The sequence below is a fragment of the Humulus lupulus genome, chromosome 3, assembly GCF_963169125.1.
Source record: "Humulus lupulus chromosome 3, drHumLupu1.1, whole genome shotgun sequence".
Classification (NCBI taxonomy): Eukaryota; Viridiplantae; Streptophyta; class Magnoliopsida; order Rosales; family Cannabaceae; genus Humulus; species Humulus lupulus.
The window spans coordinates 172462665-172484215 of NC_084795.1; the positions used below are offsets into that span (position 1 = coordinate 172462665).

Sequence of the window (21551 nt, forward strand, 5' to 3'; positions counted from 1 at the left end):
ATTTGGAGAATCAATCTCAAATTTTTGAGTTGAATCTCAAACTTGGTGACATAAAACAAGGTGAGGACAATGTTACCAAATACTTTACTGTATTCAAAAGGATTTGGCAAGATCTTTCTCTTTCTGACACATATGAATGGGAATCTGTTAAAGATGGTAAACATCATAAAAAGACAGTTGAGGACAATCAGATTTACAAGTTTTTGGCTGGTCTTAATGTTGAGTTTGATGAGGTGAGGGGGAGAATCATTGGCCGCCCACCTTTACCTTCTATTGCTGAAGTCTTCTCGGAGGTTAAAAGAGAAGAAAGTCGAAGGAATGTCATGTTGGGAAAGAAGGTTGTTGGAGCAGCTGTTGAAGGATCAACTTTAGCAACTACTAATGGAGGAGGCTATAGCAGATCCACCGGGAATAAATCTGATGAAAAGCCATGGGTCTAGTGTGATTTTTGCAACAAGCCTCGTCACACTCGTGAGACATGCTGGCACATTCATGGGAAACCAGCAAACTGGAAACCACGAGAGAAATATGGGCGTAATGCTGCTGCCAATGAGGCTGAAGCTCTTCCCTTTACAAAAGAGCAGATGGTTCATCTTTATGAGCTGCTGAAATCCAATCCGCAATCATCTGGTATTTCTGTTTCATCTGTGGCACAAATAGGTATTGAAAAATATGCTCTCCATTCCTTTTTAAATTCTACTCCATGGATAATTGATTCTGGAGCTTCTGACCATATGACAAATTCTTCTAAACTGTTTGAATCCTATATCCCATGTTCAGGTAATACAAAGGTTAGGATAGCCAATGGAACTCTCGCACCTATTGCGGGAAAAGGCCTTGTTAAAATATCTGAGGGAATAGATCTTAAATCTGTTCTCCATGTTCCACAACTTCATTGTAATCTTTTATCTGATAGTCAACTATCTAGAGATTCTAATTGTTGTGTTGTTTTCTATGAATCTCATTGTATTTTTCAGGACCAATGCTCGGGGAAGACGATTGGCAGTGCTAGGATGATTAATGGTCTCTACTATTTTGAGGATACTCTATCTATTAATAACATTGCTCAATGACTTAGTAGTATCAGTTCTTTTTCTGTTTTTGATCAAATAATGATATGGCATTATAGGTTGGGCCATCCTAGTTTTTCCTTTTTGAAACGTTTGTTCCCTGGTTTATTTAAAAAATTAAATCCTTTATCTTTTCAATGTGAAAGTTGTGTATTGGCCAAGAGCCATAAAAACACTTATGTTAAAAAATCTTATTGTCCTTCTCAACCCTTTTACCTTTTTCACAGCGATGTTTGGGGACCCTCCAAGGTCACCACATTTTCAGGTAAGAAATAGTTTGTTACTTTTATCGACGACCATACTCGTCTTTGTTGGGTCTATTTAATGAAAGAAAAATCTGATGTGGCTCAAATTTTTAAAGATTTTTATTGTATGATTGAAACACAATTTCAGAGTAAAATAAGTATTTTGAGATCTGACAATGGAAGAGAATATTTTAATAATACATTAGGCAATTTTATAAAGGAAAAATGAATTATTCAGCAATCTTCTTGTCCTGATACACCTGAACAAAATGGCTTAGCTAAACGAAAAAATAGACACCTATTAGAAGTGGCTAGAGCTATGATGTTTTACATGAATATTCCAAAACACTTATGGGGAGATGTTGTTCTTACTGCTTCCTATTTAATCAATAGGATGCCTACTAGAGTCTTACAATATACTACTCCTCTTGATTGCTTGAAAAAATTATTTCTAGGGTGTAGAATTAATTCAGATATTCCTTTGAAAATATTTTTTTGTACTGCCTATGTTCACACTCCAAAAAGGTCTAGGTCCAAATTAGAACCAAGAGCTGAAAAATGTATTTTTATTGGATATTTACCTAATCGAAAAGATTACAAGTGCTTTAATCCTGTTACCAAACGATTCCATATGACTATGAATGTTACTTTTTTGGAACAAACCCCCTTTTTTACCTAAAATTTTATTCACGGGGAGACTTTAGTAAAATCAAATTTTTGGGAAATTGATCCGCTCCCTAATATCATTCTGGAAACAGCTCAAGCTCAACCTACTAAATGTGAATCTGAAATTGGTTTGTCAGAAAAAGAAATACTACGATTTATTAAAAATCGTGAAAATCTTGAGCCTTTGGTTTATTCTAGGAGAAATGTACCTGAAAGAAATAAAGACCAGGTAATCATCCCAGCACATGGTCAAACGGAAGCCCTAAGCGACGACCTTCCAAATATTTCAGGTAATTTGTAACGACCCAAATTTCCTAATAAGGTTTAGGACCTTGATTAGGAGGCCGGGAGGTCCATAATTGATTTGTTGTGCTATTATATAATTATATGCATGATTATGTGGGTCATATTACTATATGATGATTAAGGCATGCATGGGGCTATATACTATGCTGTGAGGGTATTTTGGTAATTTGGCTCATTGAGAGCGCAATTGTGTACTTGTGTGTATATTGGTAGGCTAATGTTGAGACCACATTATTATGTGGGTATGTCTGCAACTTGTGGTTCGAGGCGATCCTAACAAGCGATTTAGTGGGAAAGTCACAGCGGGGAATTATACCCGGCTCGGTGTGAGCCTGGGAATGTATCTGGGAATTTGGAGAATATATATATTGGAGATGATTTGGTATTGAGAAATATAATTGGTGACTAATTAGATGATGGGAATTAAGTGGTAAATAGTTAGGACACTTGAGGAGTTAGTGGGAATTGAGAGCAATGACCAAAATGCCCTTAGGATGATTTAAAGGTTTAGCTATTATTGGGAGGGCAAGGTGGTCATTTGGCTTATTAAAGGATAGACTATATTCTGCCTTTATGTCTTAGTGGAAGTTGTAGATAAACTCAGAAGCTTAAGGAAAAGAAAAGAAGAAGGAAAGAAAGAAAAACAGGACACTTAGTGATATCTCTCTCTCTCTTTCGGCTGGGTCATCTCTTCACCATTCTTTGTGAGTTTTGGAGCTGGAATTCCAGAGTAAGCTCAAGATGGAGCTTAGGGCTAAGGACCTTGGTGAAGCTTGAAGAACTAGCAGGATTTAGCCAGTCAACTTAGGTAAGTTTTAAGGTTTCTTGATGTGATTTATGGGTTTTAATGAGATGGTTTCTAAGTTTGAGTTTTTGGATGCAATAAAGGGATATGAACCTGAAGAGTTGAAGGGCTTGATGCTGGTTGGATGCTAGGAATAGCCTAAGGTCGAAATCCTCCATAGAAGGTAACAAGTTCTGGCTTTGATGTTCTAGGAATCTGAGTTTCTGGTTGAATCTTTCAGTTCTTGGGTTCAATGTTTGTTTTTCTAGTTTGATGATGCATGTGGTTAGGTCTCATGTTATTGAGTTGTTTGGGGTGAGTTATGGGTGATGGTAGACTCAATTTGGTGTGTAATTGAGGGTTGGAAGGGTTCCAAGGGGTTTTGGTTCGAGGAAAGTCGAAGAGGGAAAACAGGGTGTTGCTGGTCTGTGACTAGCGCTGTAGCGCTAGCCTTTGGGTGCTACAGCGCTAGGCTAGGGCTTTCTGGGCGTTTTGGTTCTGTTTTTAGCGCTACAACGCCCTCCTTAGAGCGCTGTAGCGCTACCCTATCTCCAGGAAGGGGTTTTTGAGTTTTTCTTTAGGGTTTTTGCCCGGAGGCTCGGGGTTTGATTCCACCACCCCGTTTGGTGGAATTAGGGCTTCCCGGGGGCTCGGGATTGGTCCCGAGGTTAGGTTTTGGATTTGAAGTTTGGTGGTGATTCTGATCTATGGCTGTGACTAGGTACGCACTAAAGTTCAGACGGGATCATGCTTGAGGATCAATTCAGCGAGCTAGCGGGATCTAAAGGTAAGAAAGTTGCACCTAATTATGTGGCTAGGTTGGGACTAAGTGTTCCCAATGTTTGTATGCATTGTTATGTGAATATGATTAACCATGTGGACACGATGGGACTAAGAGCTCCCTATACTTGTATATCATGTCATGTGATGGTATTATTATGCCATGGGACATGCGATAACCGGCCTAAGGGTGTCAGAATCAATATTAGCGCACAGAGGCGTGGCTCGGCCACTGGTAGCTAAGGCAGCTTATTTATCACTGAGCTTGGTTAAGCTGGCCGGAGTCAGTGAGTATTACACTGAGGGCGGCCCAAGTGAGCCGAAGACAGTGTGTTAAATAGAGGGTGCGACTAAGGGCGCCGACCCTGAATATCATTTGATGGATGTGATAATTTGTTGATTATGAACGTGAATATTGTGTTACGGATATGATTGTCTGAATGACAAATTGTTAACTCGTTGAGTGTTATCACTGATTGGATAAATGTTATGAATTGTTGAATTCCTGGTATGTATTGTGGAATATTTGACTATCGTTATTGACCTTGCTATGATATCATGCTTTCTTGCTGGGCCTCAGCTCACGGGTGTTACGTGGTGCAGGTAAAGGCAAGGGTAGGCTGAATCAACCATGAGTTGGAGAGCTCTGGGGGCGAGGTGTACATTGTCAGCTGCTCGGCCGCCACGGTCGAGGAATTGTACAGGGACGGAAACCTAAAATGTAAATTTTGCCATTAGAGTGGCTTGAATTATTTGTAGCTCTTGGAATTTGTTGTAACTAAGTCGTCTAAAGCCTGTTTTGAGTTCCCATGTGTTAAACTGTCATTTTTAATGAAAATAGCCTGTTTGTGACCAAAATCTTTTATTCCTAATCCGTTGATGATGTTGAATTCACATTTTGTCTAAATGACTTGATTAGCAAGTCTTGCACTATTTTAAACACACAGTGTAACGGTCTTGGTTATCCAGGGCGTTACATAATTCTTCTCCTACTTCTACTTCTCTTACTGAACCTGAATCTTGTCTAGGAGTAATTCCAGAAAATACCAATTTAGATCTTCCTATTGCCTTAAGAAAAGTAACCCGTACTTGCACTAAGTATCCTATTGCTAAATGTATTTCTTACAATCATTTGTCAAAACACCATAGAGCATTTATTGCGAATATTTCAGAACTTGTTGTGCCTAGAAATATACTGGAAGCATTGGATGATCCCAATTGGAATTTGGCAGTTATGGAGGAAATGAATGCCTTGATTAAAAATGGTACTTGGGAGATTGTAAGAGTACCGAAGGGGACAAAGATTGTTGGGTGCAAATGGTTTTTTAAAATAAAAACCAAAGCTGATGGGAGTGTTGAAAGGTATAAGGCTAGGCTTGTCGCAAAAGGGTTTACTCAAACCTATGGAATTGATTATCAAGAAACTTTTGCTCCGGTTGCAAAAATAAATTCCATTCAGGTTTTACTTTCTCTTGCTGTTAATTCTAGTTGGCCTTTATACCAATTAGATGTTAAAAATGTTTTTCTTAATGGGGATCTAGGAGAAGTGTTTATGAGTCCTCCACTTGGTTTTGAAAAGGGTGTTGTGATGAGTCTGTGTTTAGCATAGTTTTTAACATGTGTTGAGGGTAAGTTTGAGTCATTTTGGTGGAGTGTTATGCGGTACTATGCTTGTTTTGGTATGTTTGCAGGAAATAGGAAAAGGAAATGTGAAGTTTGGGAAATGACTGGAAAATTAGCTTAAATTGGGAAATTTATGCTAAAAGTTGACAAGAAGAAAGTTGAAGATTCATTTGCGGAGATAATTGTTTGTTTTGGAGTTTGGGAACAAGTTTTTGGGAAAATTCGAGGGGCTGCGACGCTTGAATGAAGAGCTGCAGCGCAAGGAAAAAGCAGAGAGGGCCATTTTCTGGAGTTTTGAAGGGCCGCGGCGCTCGCTGAAAACAGAGAGCAAGCTGCGCAAATCCAAAGAGGCGCGCCGTGGCGCTTGAATGCTAGGGCCGCGGCGCGTGTGTCTGTGTGTGGCTATCAAAAGGGCAGAATTGTTAGATATTTTCGGGGTTTTCTTTTTAAATACGTTTTAAGAGTTAATTAGGGTATTCATTCATTATTAGAGGTGTGGAGAAGTTATTAGAGACTGAGGAGAACATTGAAGACGTAGAGTTTGATTTCTTAATTTCTTCTGTATTCTCTTTTATGGAGTTTATGTTTATATTTAATTTGATTGATTCCATTATGTTTGCTTTGAACTAATCTTGTTATTAGGGTATTAGTGGATTCTTCTTGAAACTTTTGATTTCTTAATGAAATTTTCCTGAATTTCTTTCTTCTGCTGTGGATTATTTATCTTATGCTTAATGCTTGTGAATGCTTGTGAATGCTTGATCATCATTTACATGTTTATATGATTTTAACCTATACTCTGAAAAGAGAAGGATAATTATGCTATAGGTAAATAATCATAATTTTATATTAGACGAAAGTACTTCTATGAATTGTGTAGTTTAGGGATTATGTGTTTAAAGCTGGAATATATTGATTTACCATAGAGATGTAGGAAATAATATATTGTAGAGAATTATAGATCCTAACAAGACTATAATATATAATTGTAATCTGCTACCACAATAGAATTAAGAAATATTGAGAATTGGTTAGAAATCATAAGTGGATGGTTGATGAAACTAAAGCCCTAACTTTTACATCCATTGAATTAAATCAAATTTCATGTCTGCATTTCTTAAAGTGCTTAATAGTTTTCTTAATTTTTAGTAATAATTATTTTATTTATAAATCTGAAATTATTATTTAAATCAATTAGAATTAGAGGTTAATTATTGGTAATTAATAGCAGTCTTCGTGGGATCTACACTTTACTTATCATATATTACTTGATTGGACAGCGTATACTTGCGTGTTAATTTTTAGAGATCATGTTGGTTTTGGGAGAGTTTACAAACTTAAAAAGTCCTTGTATGGGCTTAAGCAGTCTCCTAGAGCCTGGTTTGAGCGCTTTGGTAGAGTGTTGAGGCGCCATGGATATACTCAGAGTCAAGCAGATCACACCATGTTCTATAAACATTCAAAGGAAGGAAAGGGTAGCTATTTTAATAGTGTATGTGGATGATATTGTTTTAACTGGAGATGATGATAACTCTATAAATTAGAGTTATTTTACCACATTTTTTAAGCTAAAAATGATTTAGTTCTTAAGTTTTTAATTAAATTATTAATTTTTAATTACTTTTTGAATTTATTAGCTTCATTTTAATTTTTATAGATTTTTATGTATTTTTATAATTAGTTTGTTGTAAAATATTATATATTTTTTTTATATAAATAAATAAATGGGTATTGTTGAACTTAAATGTTAAATTAAGTTATAATTAATATTTTCAAAGAATTTATATGAATTATTTATAATTGAAAATATTTTATCATGACTTAATTTATATTTATTTTGTAGGAAATGGTTTTATTTTTGGTTCTTGAAGAGCCAAGAAAGAGTGAAGAAAAGGAAAAAAGAAATAAAGAGAAAAAAAGTGTTATTTTTGAAAGAATGAAGCCCACCTGGCCAAGCTCGTCCTCTGGCCCGCCAGCTCGAGCCTGCTCCGCATGCCCACCCGAACCCGCATGCCTGGCCCGTTGACCCGGCCCTTTGCCCAGACCGCATCCAGCACCCGAGGCCCACCTGCCTGTTGACCAGCTCGTTTAAAGCCCAGTCTCCTAGCCCAATCCGAGACCCATTCTTGCCCAGTTGGGCCACCTGAAAAGAAAAAAAAAACTATTCTTTTTTTTTTTTTTTCCTGAAATAGTCAAAACCACAAAAGGCCAAAAATCATATTTTTCTTCCCAATGTTTTTTTTTTCTTTTCACTCAAATATCAATTCACTCTTCCCTATTTTTTCTTACCTAAATAAACATTTCTAATTCATTTTTTTACCCTAATTTTTCACTAATCTTCCATCCAACCAAACATTTCATCTTTCCAATACCCTTACACTTACTTTATTTACCCTACCACTTCCCAACACAATTAAATTTATCAATTTATTTATTTTAATTTGATTAATTTAATCTCCATATTTTGCCTATAAATAGAGTCTTGTAAGACCATTTGGGGGGCCCTTCTTCATCTTTTCAACCTCTTCTACACTTCATATTTTTCTCTCTTCTTTTCACTATTTTCTCTCTACCATTTTCATCTTTTGAAGAGCATGTCAAGTATGTTATTTTGTAATTTTTATTTCAATCTAGTTATGAGCTTCTAATCTTTTTCAAGATTATTAAGATGATGATGAAGCAAAATGTAACTAGATAGTATTTTTTGTTGTATGTTGATTTCCCATTTGTGCAACATTGTTTATAGATTTTTCTATCAAAGATATGCATTTTTCATCTATTATTGATTGTTAAAGCATATTACACTTAGTTCTTCATTATGCAAAAATATGATATTCTTTGATTAAATGTTTTTCATTAAATTGTCCACATCTAATTCTTAGAGCATAAGTATCATATTTTTCCTAAACATAATCTCTTTGATTTTTTGTAGTTTTATTAGGTTGTAACACAACTAATGCTTAGAAATTATATCTTATATAAGTGAAGAAAAATCCTACATTTTTTAAAGTAACTTGTGCTTGAATAGAAAATGTATTTTGAAAATAAATATATTGTGATTTATTTCAACTATATCTAAACTTGTGAATCAATATACTTATAAATATTATTGAACTTGCATTTTGTGGATTCTAATATCTTAATAATCTTATTTTACATATCTCATTTGAAAACCATTTTTCTATTTAATCTTAAATCTTTTTATTACTTGTCTTTTATTTTTCTAAAACAAAATCTCATCAAATATTTGGAACTAGGTTAGAATCTTCTTGCTTTGTTTGAAATAGTTTCTTTTGATGTTAGTCAACTCCCATGGGTTCGACCTCGTACTTACATGAACATTATATTCCGAAAAGATTCGTGCACTTGCGAGTATGAATATTAAAACACCCTCTTTTGGGTTCAACAAGTTTTTGGCGCCGTTGCCGGGGAGTTGCAAGAAAGAAATGATCTTTCTACAAGGTAAGTAACATTCTTCTACTAGTTATTTTATTTTTATTTGCACTATCATCTTAAAAAAAAAAAGTAAAGTAAAAAATATATATATCTATAAAAAAAATCGAAAAAAATAGTAAAAATCGAAAAAGAAAAAAAGAAAGTTATACATATATTTATTTATATTGTTATATATTATATTATATATATATTTCTTGGTAGTTGATGGCATTTAGTGCCTCCTACATACTTATTAGTTGAGTGCATTTGTGCCTCCTAACCCTTTTTCTTTTTCTTTTACTTTTTATGTTTTTTTAGTTGAGTGCATTTGTGCCTGCTACATACTTGATAGTTGAGTGCATTTTTTGCCTCCTACATACTTGAATAATATATCTCCTCTAGTGATGGCATTAGCGCCTCCTAGCTTTTATTTTTGTTTATTATCTTAGTTGATGGCATTAGTGCCTCCTAAGTTTTATTATTATTATCATTATTATTATTAGTGTTGGTTGATGGCATTAGTGCCACCTTGCTTTTATTTTTTGTTGATCATTTAGTTGATGGCATTAGTGCCTCCTAATTTTTATATAACTATTTACTATTGCTATTGTCATTTATTTTTCTTAATTATCGCATTTAGTTAGTTGTAATTTTATTGTTTAAACAAATACTTGAAAAAAAAAACTAAAAAAACAAAGCTTGTTCTTTCAACATAAGCAATTTTTGCTTAAAGGAAATTTGGCAAAGTTCCCATCCACGCTTATTAATTAACCTCGAGGAGTTGTTATTAAGTTGTGAGTAAGTGGAATCAGATAGGCCTGGGAATAAGTTAAACCAAAAAATAAAAAATAAAAAATCATAAAAATCATAACAAAAATATATATATATATATATAAATATTATAATCTCTTCTTGTTATAAGTATGCTCTGTGGTTACGGTTCTAACTGATCTTGCACATCAAAAATTTGTTTTCTTGTGATTGTTTGTGTTACTTGGTGAAATTTGTGACATTGTATGCATCATTAGCAACGTAATTCAAAAAATCATTTGGTGAAAAAATTAGTGTCTTTACGTGAAATTGAAAGTGTCTTTGAAAGTTTAAGCATAATGGAACAAGAACCTAATGTTTTGCAAGAAAAAACTCTTCTTGAATACTTTTCACCTATTTCATCTAATGCTCCGTCATGCATTGTTTTACCCACTACTAATGCCACTCATTTTGAACTTAAACCATCAATCATTCAATTGTTACCATCATTTTATGGTTTAGAAAGAGCTGATCCATACATGCATGTAAAAGAATTTTTGGAAATTTGCTCAACCTTTCGTTTTCAAAAATTTTCAGATGAGTCGGTTAAACTTAGGTTGTTTCCTTTTTCTTTAAAAGATAGAGCCAAAGCTTGGTTAAACTCACTTCCAACTGGAACCATAACTACTTGGGATCAACTTTTTAATAAATTCCTTGCTAAATTTTTCCCCATGTCCAAAACTGATAATTTAATAAGAGAAATCTCTGAATTTTATCAAAAAGATAACGAAGAATTTTATGAATGTTGGGAAAGATTTAAAGATTTATTATTAAAATGTCCTCACCATGGTTTTGAAAAATGGAGACTTGTAAAATATTTTTATGATGGTTTAACCCCTTCAAACCAACAAATGATTCAATCTATGCATACCGGAAAATTTTTAAAATTGCAAGGGCAAGAGGCTTGGGACGCTCTTGAAGAATTGTCTGTTAATTCACAACAATGGAATTATTTTGAGCCCAGGTCTAGAGCCAACCCTTCACCGAAAAGAGAAGGAAAATATGAAATAAAAGAAGAAAGTGATTTAAGAACATCATTTGAAAAATTAGCAAGAAAAGTAGAAGCCTTAGTAATAAGTCAATCTATGAATTCTCATGTGCAACCTAAAAAAGATATTTGTTCTTTATGTGCTAGTTCATGTCATAATGCTCAATCATGTCCTTCTTTTATTGAAATATTTTCTAAAGAGGCTAATGCTTTACATTCATATGGAAAACCTTCTTCTGATAGCCCATTTTCACATACAATCCAAATTGGAGAAACCATCCTAATTTGTCATGGAGACAAAACCAACCACAAATGAATCAAGGAAACCAATTCAACATGCCAAATCCAAATCATGCCCAACCAAGTCAACCTTACCCTCCACAAAGAAAACCTTCCTTAGAAGACACCTTACAACAATTCATGCAATCCACCCAACAAATCTTACAAAATCAGTCTCAATCCATTGCCAAACTCGAGACACAATTGGGTCAACTTGCTAATGTTGTAACCGAGAGAGAAAAATGAAGATTTCCTAGCCAACCCATCCCAAATCCTAAAGGCCAATATGAAATAGGAGCTCCTAGTCATAAAGAAGAAGCTAAGTCTATTTCAACTCTTAGGTCCAGAAAACAAATTGTCAAACCCGATTACATACCTCAACTTGAAAAAGACCAAAGCCAACCTCAAAGTTCCAACACAAATGACCTTTCAAAAGATGATGCTCAAATCCTTCCTTCCATCCCGAAAGCTCCTTTTCCACAAAGATTAATTCCACTCAAGAAAGGCAACCAATATAGTGACAATTTAGAAGTTTTCAAACAAGTAAGCATCAACATTCCTTTCTTAGATGCCATTAAACAAATTCCTGCCTATTCTAAATTCTTAAAAGACCTTTGTACTGTTAAAAGAAACACAAATGTTCCAAAAAAAATGTGTTTTTAACTGAACAAGTTAGCTCCATAATTCAATATAAAAGCCTTGTGAAATATAAAGATCCTGTTTGTCCAAAAATTTCATGCATCATTGGCGATCATTTTATTAACAAAGCTTTACTTGATTTAGGAGCTAGTGTGAATTTACTGCCTTATTATGTGTATAAGCAACTTGGTCTAGGAGAATTAAAACCAACTTCTATAACACTTCAATTAGCCGATCGTTCAGTGAAAATCCCTAGAGGTATTGTAGAAGATGTTTTAATTAAAGTGGATAAATTCTATTTCCCTGTGGACTTTATTGTTCTTGACACTCAACCTGTTGAAAATGCTCATGCTCAAATACCCATCATTCTGGGTAGACCAGTTTTAGCTACATCTAATGCAATTATCAACTGTCGTAATGGTGTATTGAAATTATCTTTTGGAAACATGACTGTTGAATTAAATGTTTTCAATGTTGCTAAATCTGTTGAGTGTGAGGAAGTGCATGGAGTTAACATGATAGAGAGTATGTGTGAAGATGATGGAAATGACTTACTTGATTTTTGTGAAAAATACTTTGGTATGAACTTGCATATTGATGATGTGAATTCTTTGTTAGAGTCTATACCCTTAAATGAAACCAAAGTTGAACCCTTTTCACCCTTAGATCATGTTCAATCAATTTCCGAGTCTCCAAAGTTAGACCTTAAACCTTTGCCAGAAAATTTAAAGTATGCTTTTCTAGGAGAGTATGAAACCTTGGCTGTTATCATAGCATCTGCTTTAAATAAAGAACATAAAGATAAATTGTTAAATGTCCTTAGAAAACATAAGGAAGTCATAGGTTGGACTATTGGAGGCATCAAGGGAATTAGCCCATCCATATGCATGCATAGAATCCATCTAGAAGAAAATGCTAAAACCTCTCGGGAATGTCAAAGAAGGTTAAATCCAAATATGAAAGAGGTCGTTAGGGAAGAAGTACTTAAACTGTTAGATGTAGGTATCATTTACCCTATTTCTGATAGTCAATGGGTTAGTCTAGTCCAAGTAGTGCCTAAAAAGTCTGGGATCACAGTTATTGAAAATGAGAAAAATGAATTAATCCCCACTCGAGTACAAACGGGGTGGAGAGTGTGTATAGACTATAGAAAGCTAAATAATGTTACTAGAAAAGACCAATTTCCTTTACCCTTTATTGATCAAATTCTTGAACGTTTAGCTGGCCATGCATATTATTGTTTTCTTGATGACTATTCGGGATATAACCAAATCCCCATTGCCCCTAAAGATCAAGAAAAGACTACCTTCACTTGCCCTTTTGGAACCTTTGCATATCGCCGCATGCCTTTTGGTCTTTGTAATGCTTCTGCAACTTTTCAAAGATGCATAATTGCAATATTTTCTGATATGGTTGAAAGAAATCTTGAAGTGTTTATGGATGATTTTTCTGTGTTTGGAAATTCTTTTGATGACTGTTTGCACCATCTTTCTCTTGTTTTAATTCGTTGCAAAGAAAAGAATTTAGTTCTTAATTGGGAAAAATGTCATTTTATGGTTAAAAAAGGAATTGTTTTAGGTCATGTAATCTCATCTGAGGGAATAGAAGTTGATAAAGCAAAAGTTGACCTTATTTCAAAACTTCCCCCACCTAAAACAATAAAAGAAATTAGATCATTCTTAGGCCATGCCGGTTTTATAGAAGATTCATAAAAGACTTTAGCAAAATTTCACGCCCAATATGTCATTTGCTGGGAAAAGAAAATGCTTTTGTCTTTGATAATGATTGCCATGTTGCCTTTGAAAGATTGAAATCCCTTTTGACTAGTACACCTATTATTCGCCCTCCTGATTGGAATATTCCTTTTGAAATAATGTGTGATGCTTTTGATTATGCTATTGGTGCTGTTCTAGGACAAAGAATTAACAAGTTATCTCATGTAATCTACTATGCTAGCAAAACTTTGAACGATGCTCAATTAAATTATTCTACAACTGAAAAAGAATTGCTTGTTGTTGTGTTTGCATTGGAGAAATTTAGGTCTTATTTGTTAGGATCTAAAATAATTGTCTATTCTGATCATGCTGCATTGAAATATCTCTTGTCGAAAAAAGATGCTAAATCTCGCTTAATTCGTTGGATCTTGCTTTTACAAGAATTTGATTTAGAGATACGAGATAAAAAAAGGTTCTGAAAATGTTGTTGTTGATCATTTTTCTAGAATTGTTGTTGAGACTAATAATGACTCCACCACTATAACTGAAACTTTTCCTGATGAACAACTCATGCATATATCTTCTTTGCCTTGGTATGCTGACATTGTGAATTATTTGGTCACTGGTGAAATTCCTTCTCATTGGTCTAAGCATGACAAATCTAAATTTTATTCTGAAGTGAAAAATTTCATGTGGGATGATCCTTATTTGTTTAAATATTTCCCTGATCAAATAATAAGGAAATGCATTCCAAATTGTGATCAAACTAAAATCATTTCTTTTTGTCATGATCATGCATGTGGTGGACATTTTAGTGGTAAGAAAACTGCTTTGAAAATTTTACTATGTGGATTTTATTGGCCTACTATTTTTCATGACACTTATGTTTATTGCAAATCTTGCGAACATTGTCAAAAGTTAGGAAGTGTAACTAGAAGAAACATGATGCCTTTGAATCCTATCCTTATTGTTAAAATATTTGATGTTTGGGGCATTGATTTTATGGGTCCATTTCCTAACTCTTTTGGTAACTTGTACATTCTTGTTGGTGTTGATTATGTGTCAAAATGGGTTGAAGTTGTTGCATGCCACACAAATGACCATAAAGTTATGCTCAAGTTTTTTAAAGAAAATATTTTCTCCCGTTTTGGCTCGCCACGTGCTATCATTAGTGATAACGGTACACACTTTTGTAATAGATCTTTTGAGCATTTAATGAAACAATATGGTATTACACATAAAGTCACTACATCTTATCACCCACAAACTAGTGGTCAAGTTGAAATATCAAATAGGGAAATTAAGCACATCTTAGAGAAAACGGTCAATCCAACTAGGAAAGATTGGTCCTTAAGACTCATTGATGCATTATGGGCATATCGAACTGCATACAAAACACCCATTGGAATGTCTCCCTATAGACTTGTGTATGGAAAGGCATGTCACTTACCCGTTGAGCTAGAACATAGAGCCTATTGGGCAATTAAGCAATTGAATTTTTCCTTAGACAAAGCGGGTGAGAGAAGAAAGCTTCAATTAAATGAGTTAGAAGAGCTTAGGCATGATGCATATGACTATTCCAAAAAATATAAAGATCGAATGAAGATTTACCATGACAAAAACATTTTGCGAAAAGATTTTTCTCCCGGTCAAAAAGTCCTTTTATACAATTCTCGTTTGCATCTCTTCCCAGAGAAGTTACGCTCTAGGTGGGTAGGTCCATACATTGTTCGCGCTGTTTTTCCACATGGAGCCATTGAAATTGAAAATCCTAATAATGGTAATGTATTCAAAGTGAATGGACAAAAATTGAAACCATTTTTAGAATTGAAAACTGCTAAAGGGGGTGAAATCCTTCTTGAGGATCCTATTTACCATGGTCCTTGATCGCTCTCATCAATTACTGGTAAATGTGTGTTTTATTTATGTTTTAGGTTAACTTCTTGTTTTGATTTTTGTTTCCTTTTTGTTGCACTCTTGACAATGCTTCATGATGAGGTACGACCATTCTAAACTCTAAACTCTTTCACTCTTCAATTTATATTTGTATTTTGATACATTGAGGACAATGCATAAATTAAGTCTGGGGGTAGTGGGTTTATATGGTTACTTCTTTCATGTGTTTGAAAATGGTAGAATTTCTTTAAAAGAAAAAAAAAAAATTGGATGGTAGAGTATCTATTTTATATATTAATTATAAAAAAAACAAGAAAAAAATATATATTTATATATGTTTAATATTATCTTTCTAGTAATATATATATATATATATAGTTTTGTTCTTTTATACTTTATTTTCTATCAAAAAAAATTTTAAAAAAAAAAGCCCCTTTGGTGATATCCATTTTTCCTATGATAATATCCGTGATTGAGTTTGATTTTAGTTTAAAAAATATATGAATCTTTCTTAAGCTTTGTGTTTAATTCTTAGGTCAATTTTGCTTAAAAAAAATGAAATTTTGAAAAAAAATTATTCATCATAATATGTGAAATAAATAGTTTATTACAACAATTTTTCTAAAATTCACATAATAACTTGATAAATAGTTTTGGACTTCTAATTTAAAATATATTTTCAAAACAAGATTGACTATGGAATTAATTACATAAGGTTAATTTTGATTCATATTTTTTATAAATTATTTTCAATGTGAAATCTTTGAGGACATTTTTGATATCACCAAATAAAAAAAAATGTGTGTTTTTTATTTTTCTTTTGTTTGAGGACTAGCAAAATTCTAAGTTTGGGGGTGTGATAACTCTAGCAATTAGAGTTATTTTACCACATTTTTTAAGCTAAAAATGATTTAGTTCTTAAGTTTTTAATTAAATTATTAAGTTTTAATTACTTTTTGAATTTATTAGCTTCATTTTAATTTTTATAGATTTTTATGTATTTTTATAATTAGTTTGTTGTAAAATATTATATATTTTTTTTATATAAATAAATAAATGGGTATTGTTGAACTTAAATGTTAAATTATGTTATAATTAATATTTTCAAAGAATTTATATGAATTATTTATAATTGAAAATATTTTATCATGACTTAATTTATATTTATTTTGTAGGAAATGGTTTTATTTTTTGTTCTTGAAGAGCCAAGAAAGAGTGAAGAAAAGGAAAAAAGAAATAAAGAGAAAAAAAGTGTTATTTTTGAAGGAATGAAGCCCACCTAGCCCAGCCCGTCCTCTGGCCCGCATGCCCACCCGAACCCGCACGCCTGGCCCGTTGACCCGGCCCTTTGCCCAGACCGCATCCAGCACCCGAGGCCCACCTGCCTATTGACCAGCCCGTTTGAAGGCTACTCTCCCAGCCCAATCCGAGACCCATTCTTGCCCATTTGGGCCACTTGAAAAGAAAAAAAAAAACTGTTCTTTTTTTTTTCCTGAAATAGTCAAAACCACAAAAGGCCAAAAATCATATTTTTCTTCCCAATGTTTTTTTTTTTTTCACTCAAATATCAATTCACTCTTCCCTATTTTTTCTTACCTAAATAAACATTCCTAATTCATTTTTTTACCCTAGTTTTTCACTAATCTTCCATCCAACCAAACATTTCATCTTTCCAATACCCTTACACTTACTCTATTTATCCTACCACTTCCCAACACAATTAAATTAATCAATTTATTTATTTTAATTTGATTAATTTAATCTCCATATTTTGCCTATAAATAGAGTCTTGTAAGACCATTTGGGGGGCCCTTCTTCATCTTTTCAACCTCTTCTACACTTCATATTTTTCTCTCTTCTTTTCACTATTTTCTCTCTACCATTTTCATCTTTTGAAGAGCATGTCAAGTATGTTATTTTGTAATTTTTATTTCAATCTAGTTATGAGCTTCTAATCTTTTTCAAGATTATTAAGATGATGATGAAGCAAAATGTAACTAGATAGTATATTTTGTTGTATGTTGATTTCCCATTTGTGCAACATTGTTTATGGATTTTTCTATCAAAGATATGCATTTTTCATCTATTATTGATTGTTAAAGCATATTACACTTAGTTCTTCATTATGCAAAAATATGATATTCTTTTATTAAATGTTTTTCATTAAATTGTTCACATCTAATTCTTAGAGCATAAGTATCATATTTTGCCTAAACATAATCTCTTTGATTTTTTGTAGTTTCATTAGGTTGTAACACAACTAATGCTTAGAAATTATATCTTATATAAGTGAAGAAAAATCCTACATTTTTTAAAGTAACTTGTGCTTGAATAGAAAATGTATTTTGAAAAAAAAATATAGTGTGATTTATTTCAACTATATCTAAACTTGGGAATCAATATACTTATAAATATTATTGAACTTGCATTTTGTGGATTCTAATATCTTAATAATCTTATTTTACATATCTCATTTGAAAACCATTTTTCTATTTAATCTTAAATCTTTTTTTTACTTGTCTTTTATTTTTCTAAAACAAAATCTCATCAAATATTTGGAACTAGGTTAGAATCTTCTTGCTTTGTTTGAAATAGTTTCTTTTGATGTTAGTCAACTCCCATGGGTTCGACCTCGTACTTACATGAACATTATATTCTGAAACGATTCGTGCAATTGCGAGTATGAATATTAAAACACCCTCTTTTGGGTTCAACAGATGATCATGATGAACTTGATGAGTTGAAAAAGAGACTTGCTCAAGAGTTTGAGATCAAAGACTTGGGTACTTTAAAATACTTTCTTGGAATGGAATTTGTTAGGTCCAAGGAAGGAATCTTTGTTAATCAACGTAATTATGTTCTTGATCTGCTTAAAGAGACTAGCATGCTAGAGTGTAAACCTGTTGAAACACCCATTGAACCAAATGTCAAATTACAACCCACACAAGCTGAGAATGTGAAGGATCGGGAACGTTATCAATGTTTAGTAGGAAGACTGATTTATCTATCACACACACGGCTAGATATAGCATTCTCAGTGAGTATGGTGAGTTAGTTCATGCATGCACCTGGACCTAAACACTTCAAAGCAATCTACAGAATCTTAAGGTATCTAAAAGGAACACTTGGAAAAGGACTCATGTTTAAGTCAAGAGGCCATTTACAAATTGAAGCCTATACAGATGCAGATTGGGCTGGGAGTATAGTTGATAGAAGATCTACCTCAGGTTATTGGTCATTCGTTGGAGGTAACTTAGTCACATGGCGGAGTAAAAAACAGAATGTAGTTGCCAGAAGTAGTGCTGAGGCTGAGTTTAGAGCTGTTACTCATGGTATGTGTGAGATATTATGGATAAGAAGGTTACTTGAAGAGTTGAAGGTATCTCAAGCATCCCCTATGAAACTTTACTGTGATAACAAGGTTGCTATCTCGATTGCACATAATCCAGTTCTGCATGACCGTACAAAGCATGTAGAAGTGGATAAACATTTCATCAAAGAAAAGATAGAGGAAGGCCTAATTTGCATGATTTATGTTCCAACCGAAGAGCAAGTAGCAGACATTTTTATGAAGGGATTATTCAAAAAGCAGTTTGATTTTCTGAGTAGCAAGCTGGCTATGGAAGACATCTTTACACCAGCTTGAGGGGGAGTGTTGGAGAAAATCAAACTATTTTAGGAAGTTTTCTAATTTTAGAATGATTGTTTAAAGCTGTAAAATAGCTTATTTGTTTGCTGATTTTATTTATTTTAGGAAAGTCTTTAAATAGGGTGATTTGACATTAAAGTATAATATTATTGTATTGTTTTAGGGCAACCTCTTATATGTGTATATATTGTATCATTCACGATAAAATAATATATCAGAAAATTTCCCTATTTCTGACTATTCTGACTTGGAGAATCGATCTCAAATTTTTTAGTTGAATCTCAAACTCAGTGACATAAAGCAAGGTGAGGATACTATTACTAAATATTTCATTTCTCTTAAAAGAATATGGCAGGATCTTAATCTCTTTGATACTTATGAATGGAAATCTACTGAGGATGGACGACATCATAAGAAAACTGTTGAGAATAATCGGATCTACAAGTTCTTGGTTGGCCTTAATGTCAAGTTTGATGAGGTAAGGGGGAGAATTATTGGTAGATCACCACTACCTCCTATTAGTGAGGTGTTCGCTGAGGTGATAAGGGAAGAAAGTCGAAGGAACGTTATGTCATTGAAAGAAATAAAGACCAGCAACTCATCTCAGAACCTGATCAATCTGAAGCCCTGAGTGATGGTCATCTAAATACTCCAGGTAACAATGTTTTATAAACATTGTGTACTGGTCCAGGGGGAGGAAGGCACCGACCTTTAGGTGTTCATAACTCCATGCCCCAAAGTCGTCCTCCAACGGAGTACAACTCTGTTCACCTTCAAAGGGAGGTCGAGCATAGAAGTTGGGATTCATCTCGATCCCGTGACTTAGCATTATTTTATTTACTTTGGGTTGATAAGTAATTCGAGACACGATCCTCTTGGCCTCAAAGAAGCTGTCAGGTCCTACCACGATCTCCTTATTTACCACTGGATCGAAGTGGGGAATGGGGTCTCAAGGGCGACCTGCATATCCTTGCCTCGAGAATAGGAGCTTGTCACAGTCTTTTTCTTTTGAGAGGCCATGACGTGACGATTGTTTTAGTTTGCCTGATTACAAAATGACTTATTAGAGGTGACCTAGAGATGTATCATAGTTCTAATAATAGAATAAATAGTGACCTAAAATTCTAAGGCTTTACTACTCGACCTAAAGCATCTGTGAGTTAAGTGCATACTTAATACCCCAACATGTGGTCCCACGCGTGTCTCTACTTCACGCGCCCGAATCTCGAGAAGGTGCTGAAATTTCGGGATTCATGTGTCAGTGGTTTCAAAATGCAGTTTAATGCAAAACCTCCATAATATCGTGTCCCCTAAGCTACCTGGATTTGAGCCTAAACCCTTCATCTTCTAAACAAAAAAATTCGCACATTTAACCTCTAAACCCAGAAAAATTACCTATTTTTATGCACTAAATTTAACCTTTTTTAATCGTATTTGTTTTGGCCTAGTATAACCCAAACAGAACCCGTATATAATCAGTCGACAAAAAGGTTTTTTCTGTTATTCTATTCCATATACACAACTGTGTATTTATCATGTATAAGAACCCTATTAAGGGAAAAAATCATATAATAAAAATTGAATAAAAATACAGAATAAAATCTCATAACTATACCCTAAAATTATGGAACAATAACTGTAATTTCTATCCTCCAACTATACATGGATTATACACACATTAGAGAAAAGATTTTCCTTACACTCCCCCTCAAGTTTGGACTAAAAATATTCTCCATAGCCAGCTTGCTAGTTAGATAATCAAATTGCTTTTTACATAACCCTTTTGTAAAATACCTGACACTTGCTCTTTAGTAGAGATATAAGGCATGCATACTTGACCACTCTCAATTTTATCCTTGATAAAATGCTTGTCTACTTCAACATGTTTTGTGTAATCATGAAGCATTGGATTGTGAGCAATTTCGATTGTCGCCTTGTTGTCACAGTACAACTTCATAGGTGATGACTGAGATGACTTCATCTCTTCAAGCAATCTTTTTATTCAAATAATTTCACATATGCCATGAGCAACAGCCCTAAATTCAGCTTCAGCGCTGCTCCTAGCCACCACATTTTGTTTCTTGCTTCGCCAAGTGACTAGATTCCCACCAACAAATGAGTAATAGCCCGATGTAGATCTTCTGTCTACTATGCTTCCAGCCCAATCTGCATCCGTATAAGCATCAATCTCTAGATGCCCTCGTGGTTTGAATAAGAGACCTTTTCCAGGTGTTCCCTTTAGATACCTTAGGATTTTGTAGACTGCATCGAAATGCATTGAACCAGGTGAATGCATGAATTGACTTACCATACTCACAGAGAAGGCTGCGTCTGGTCATGTATGGGACAGATAAATTAGTCTCTCAACCAATCTTTGATACAACTCTCGGTCCTTCACACTCTTCAAATCTACAGGTTGTAGTTTAACATTAGGTTCACTCGGTGTTTCAGCTGGTTTGCAGTCCATCATACTTGTCTCATTAAGGAGATCTAGCACATACTTATGTTGACTAACAAAAATACTTTCTTTGGGCCTAGCAAATTCCATTCCAAGAAAGTATTTCAAAGTACCCAAGTCCTTGATTTCAAACTCCTCACCAAGTCTTCCTTTCAACTTTACGAGTTCATCTGAATCATCCCCAGTGAGCACAATATCATCCACATAT

The 21551-nt window shown here is 33.9% G+C and overlaps 1 protein-coding gene, 1 non-coding gene and 1 pseudogene across 2 annotated transcripts; 2 read left to right on the forward strand and 1 right to left on the reverse strand.

Moving 5' to 3' along the window:
• LOC133823274 (pentatricopeptide repeat-containing protein At5g39680-like) overlaps window positions 1-21551 on the forward strand; it is a 46895-nt pseudogene that overhangs the window by 10808 nt on the left and 14536 nt on the right.
• On the forward strand, window positions 585-5595 carry LOC133825214 (uncharacterized). Its single transcript, XM_062258190.1, has 5 exons — window positions 585-660; window positions 781-897; window positions 2074-2271; window positions 4880-5443; window positions 5543-5595. The coding sequence occupies exons 1-5, from the start codon at window positions 585-587 to the stop codon at window positions 5593-5595; spliced, it is 1008 nt and encodes a 335-aa protein (XP_062114174.1).
• On the reverse strand, window positions 10406-10512 carry LOC133828178 (small nucleolar RNA R71). Its single transcript, XR_009890813.1, has one exon. It is a non-coding gene; the product is annotated as a small nucleolar RNA R71 (small nucleolar RNA).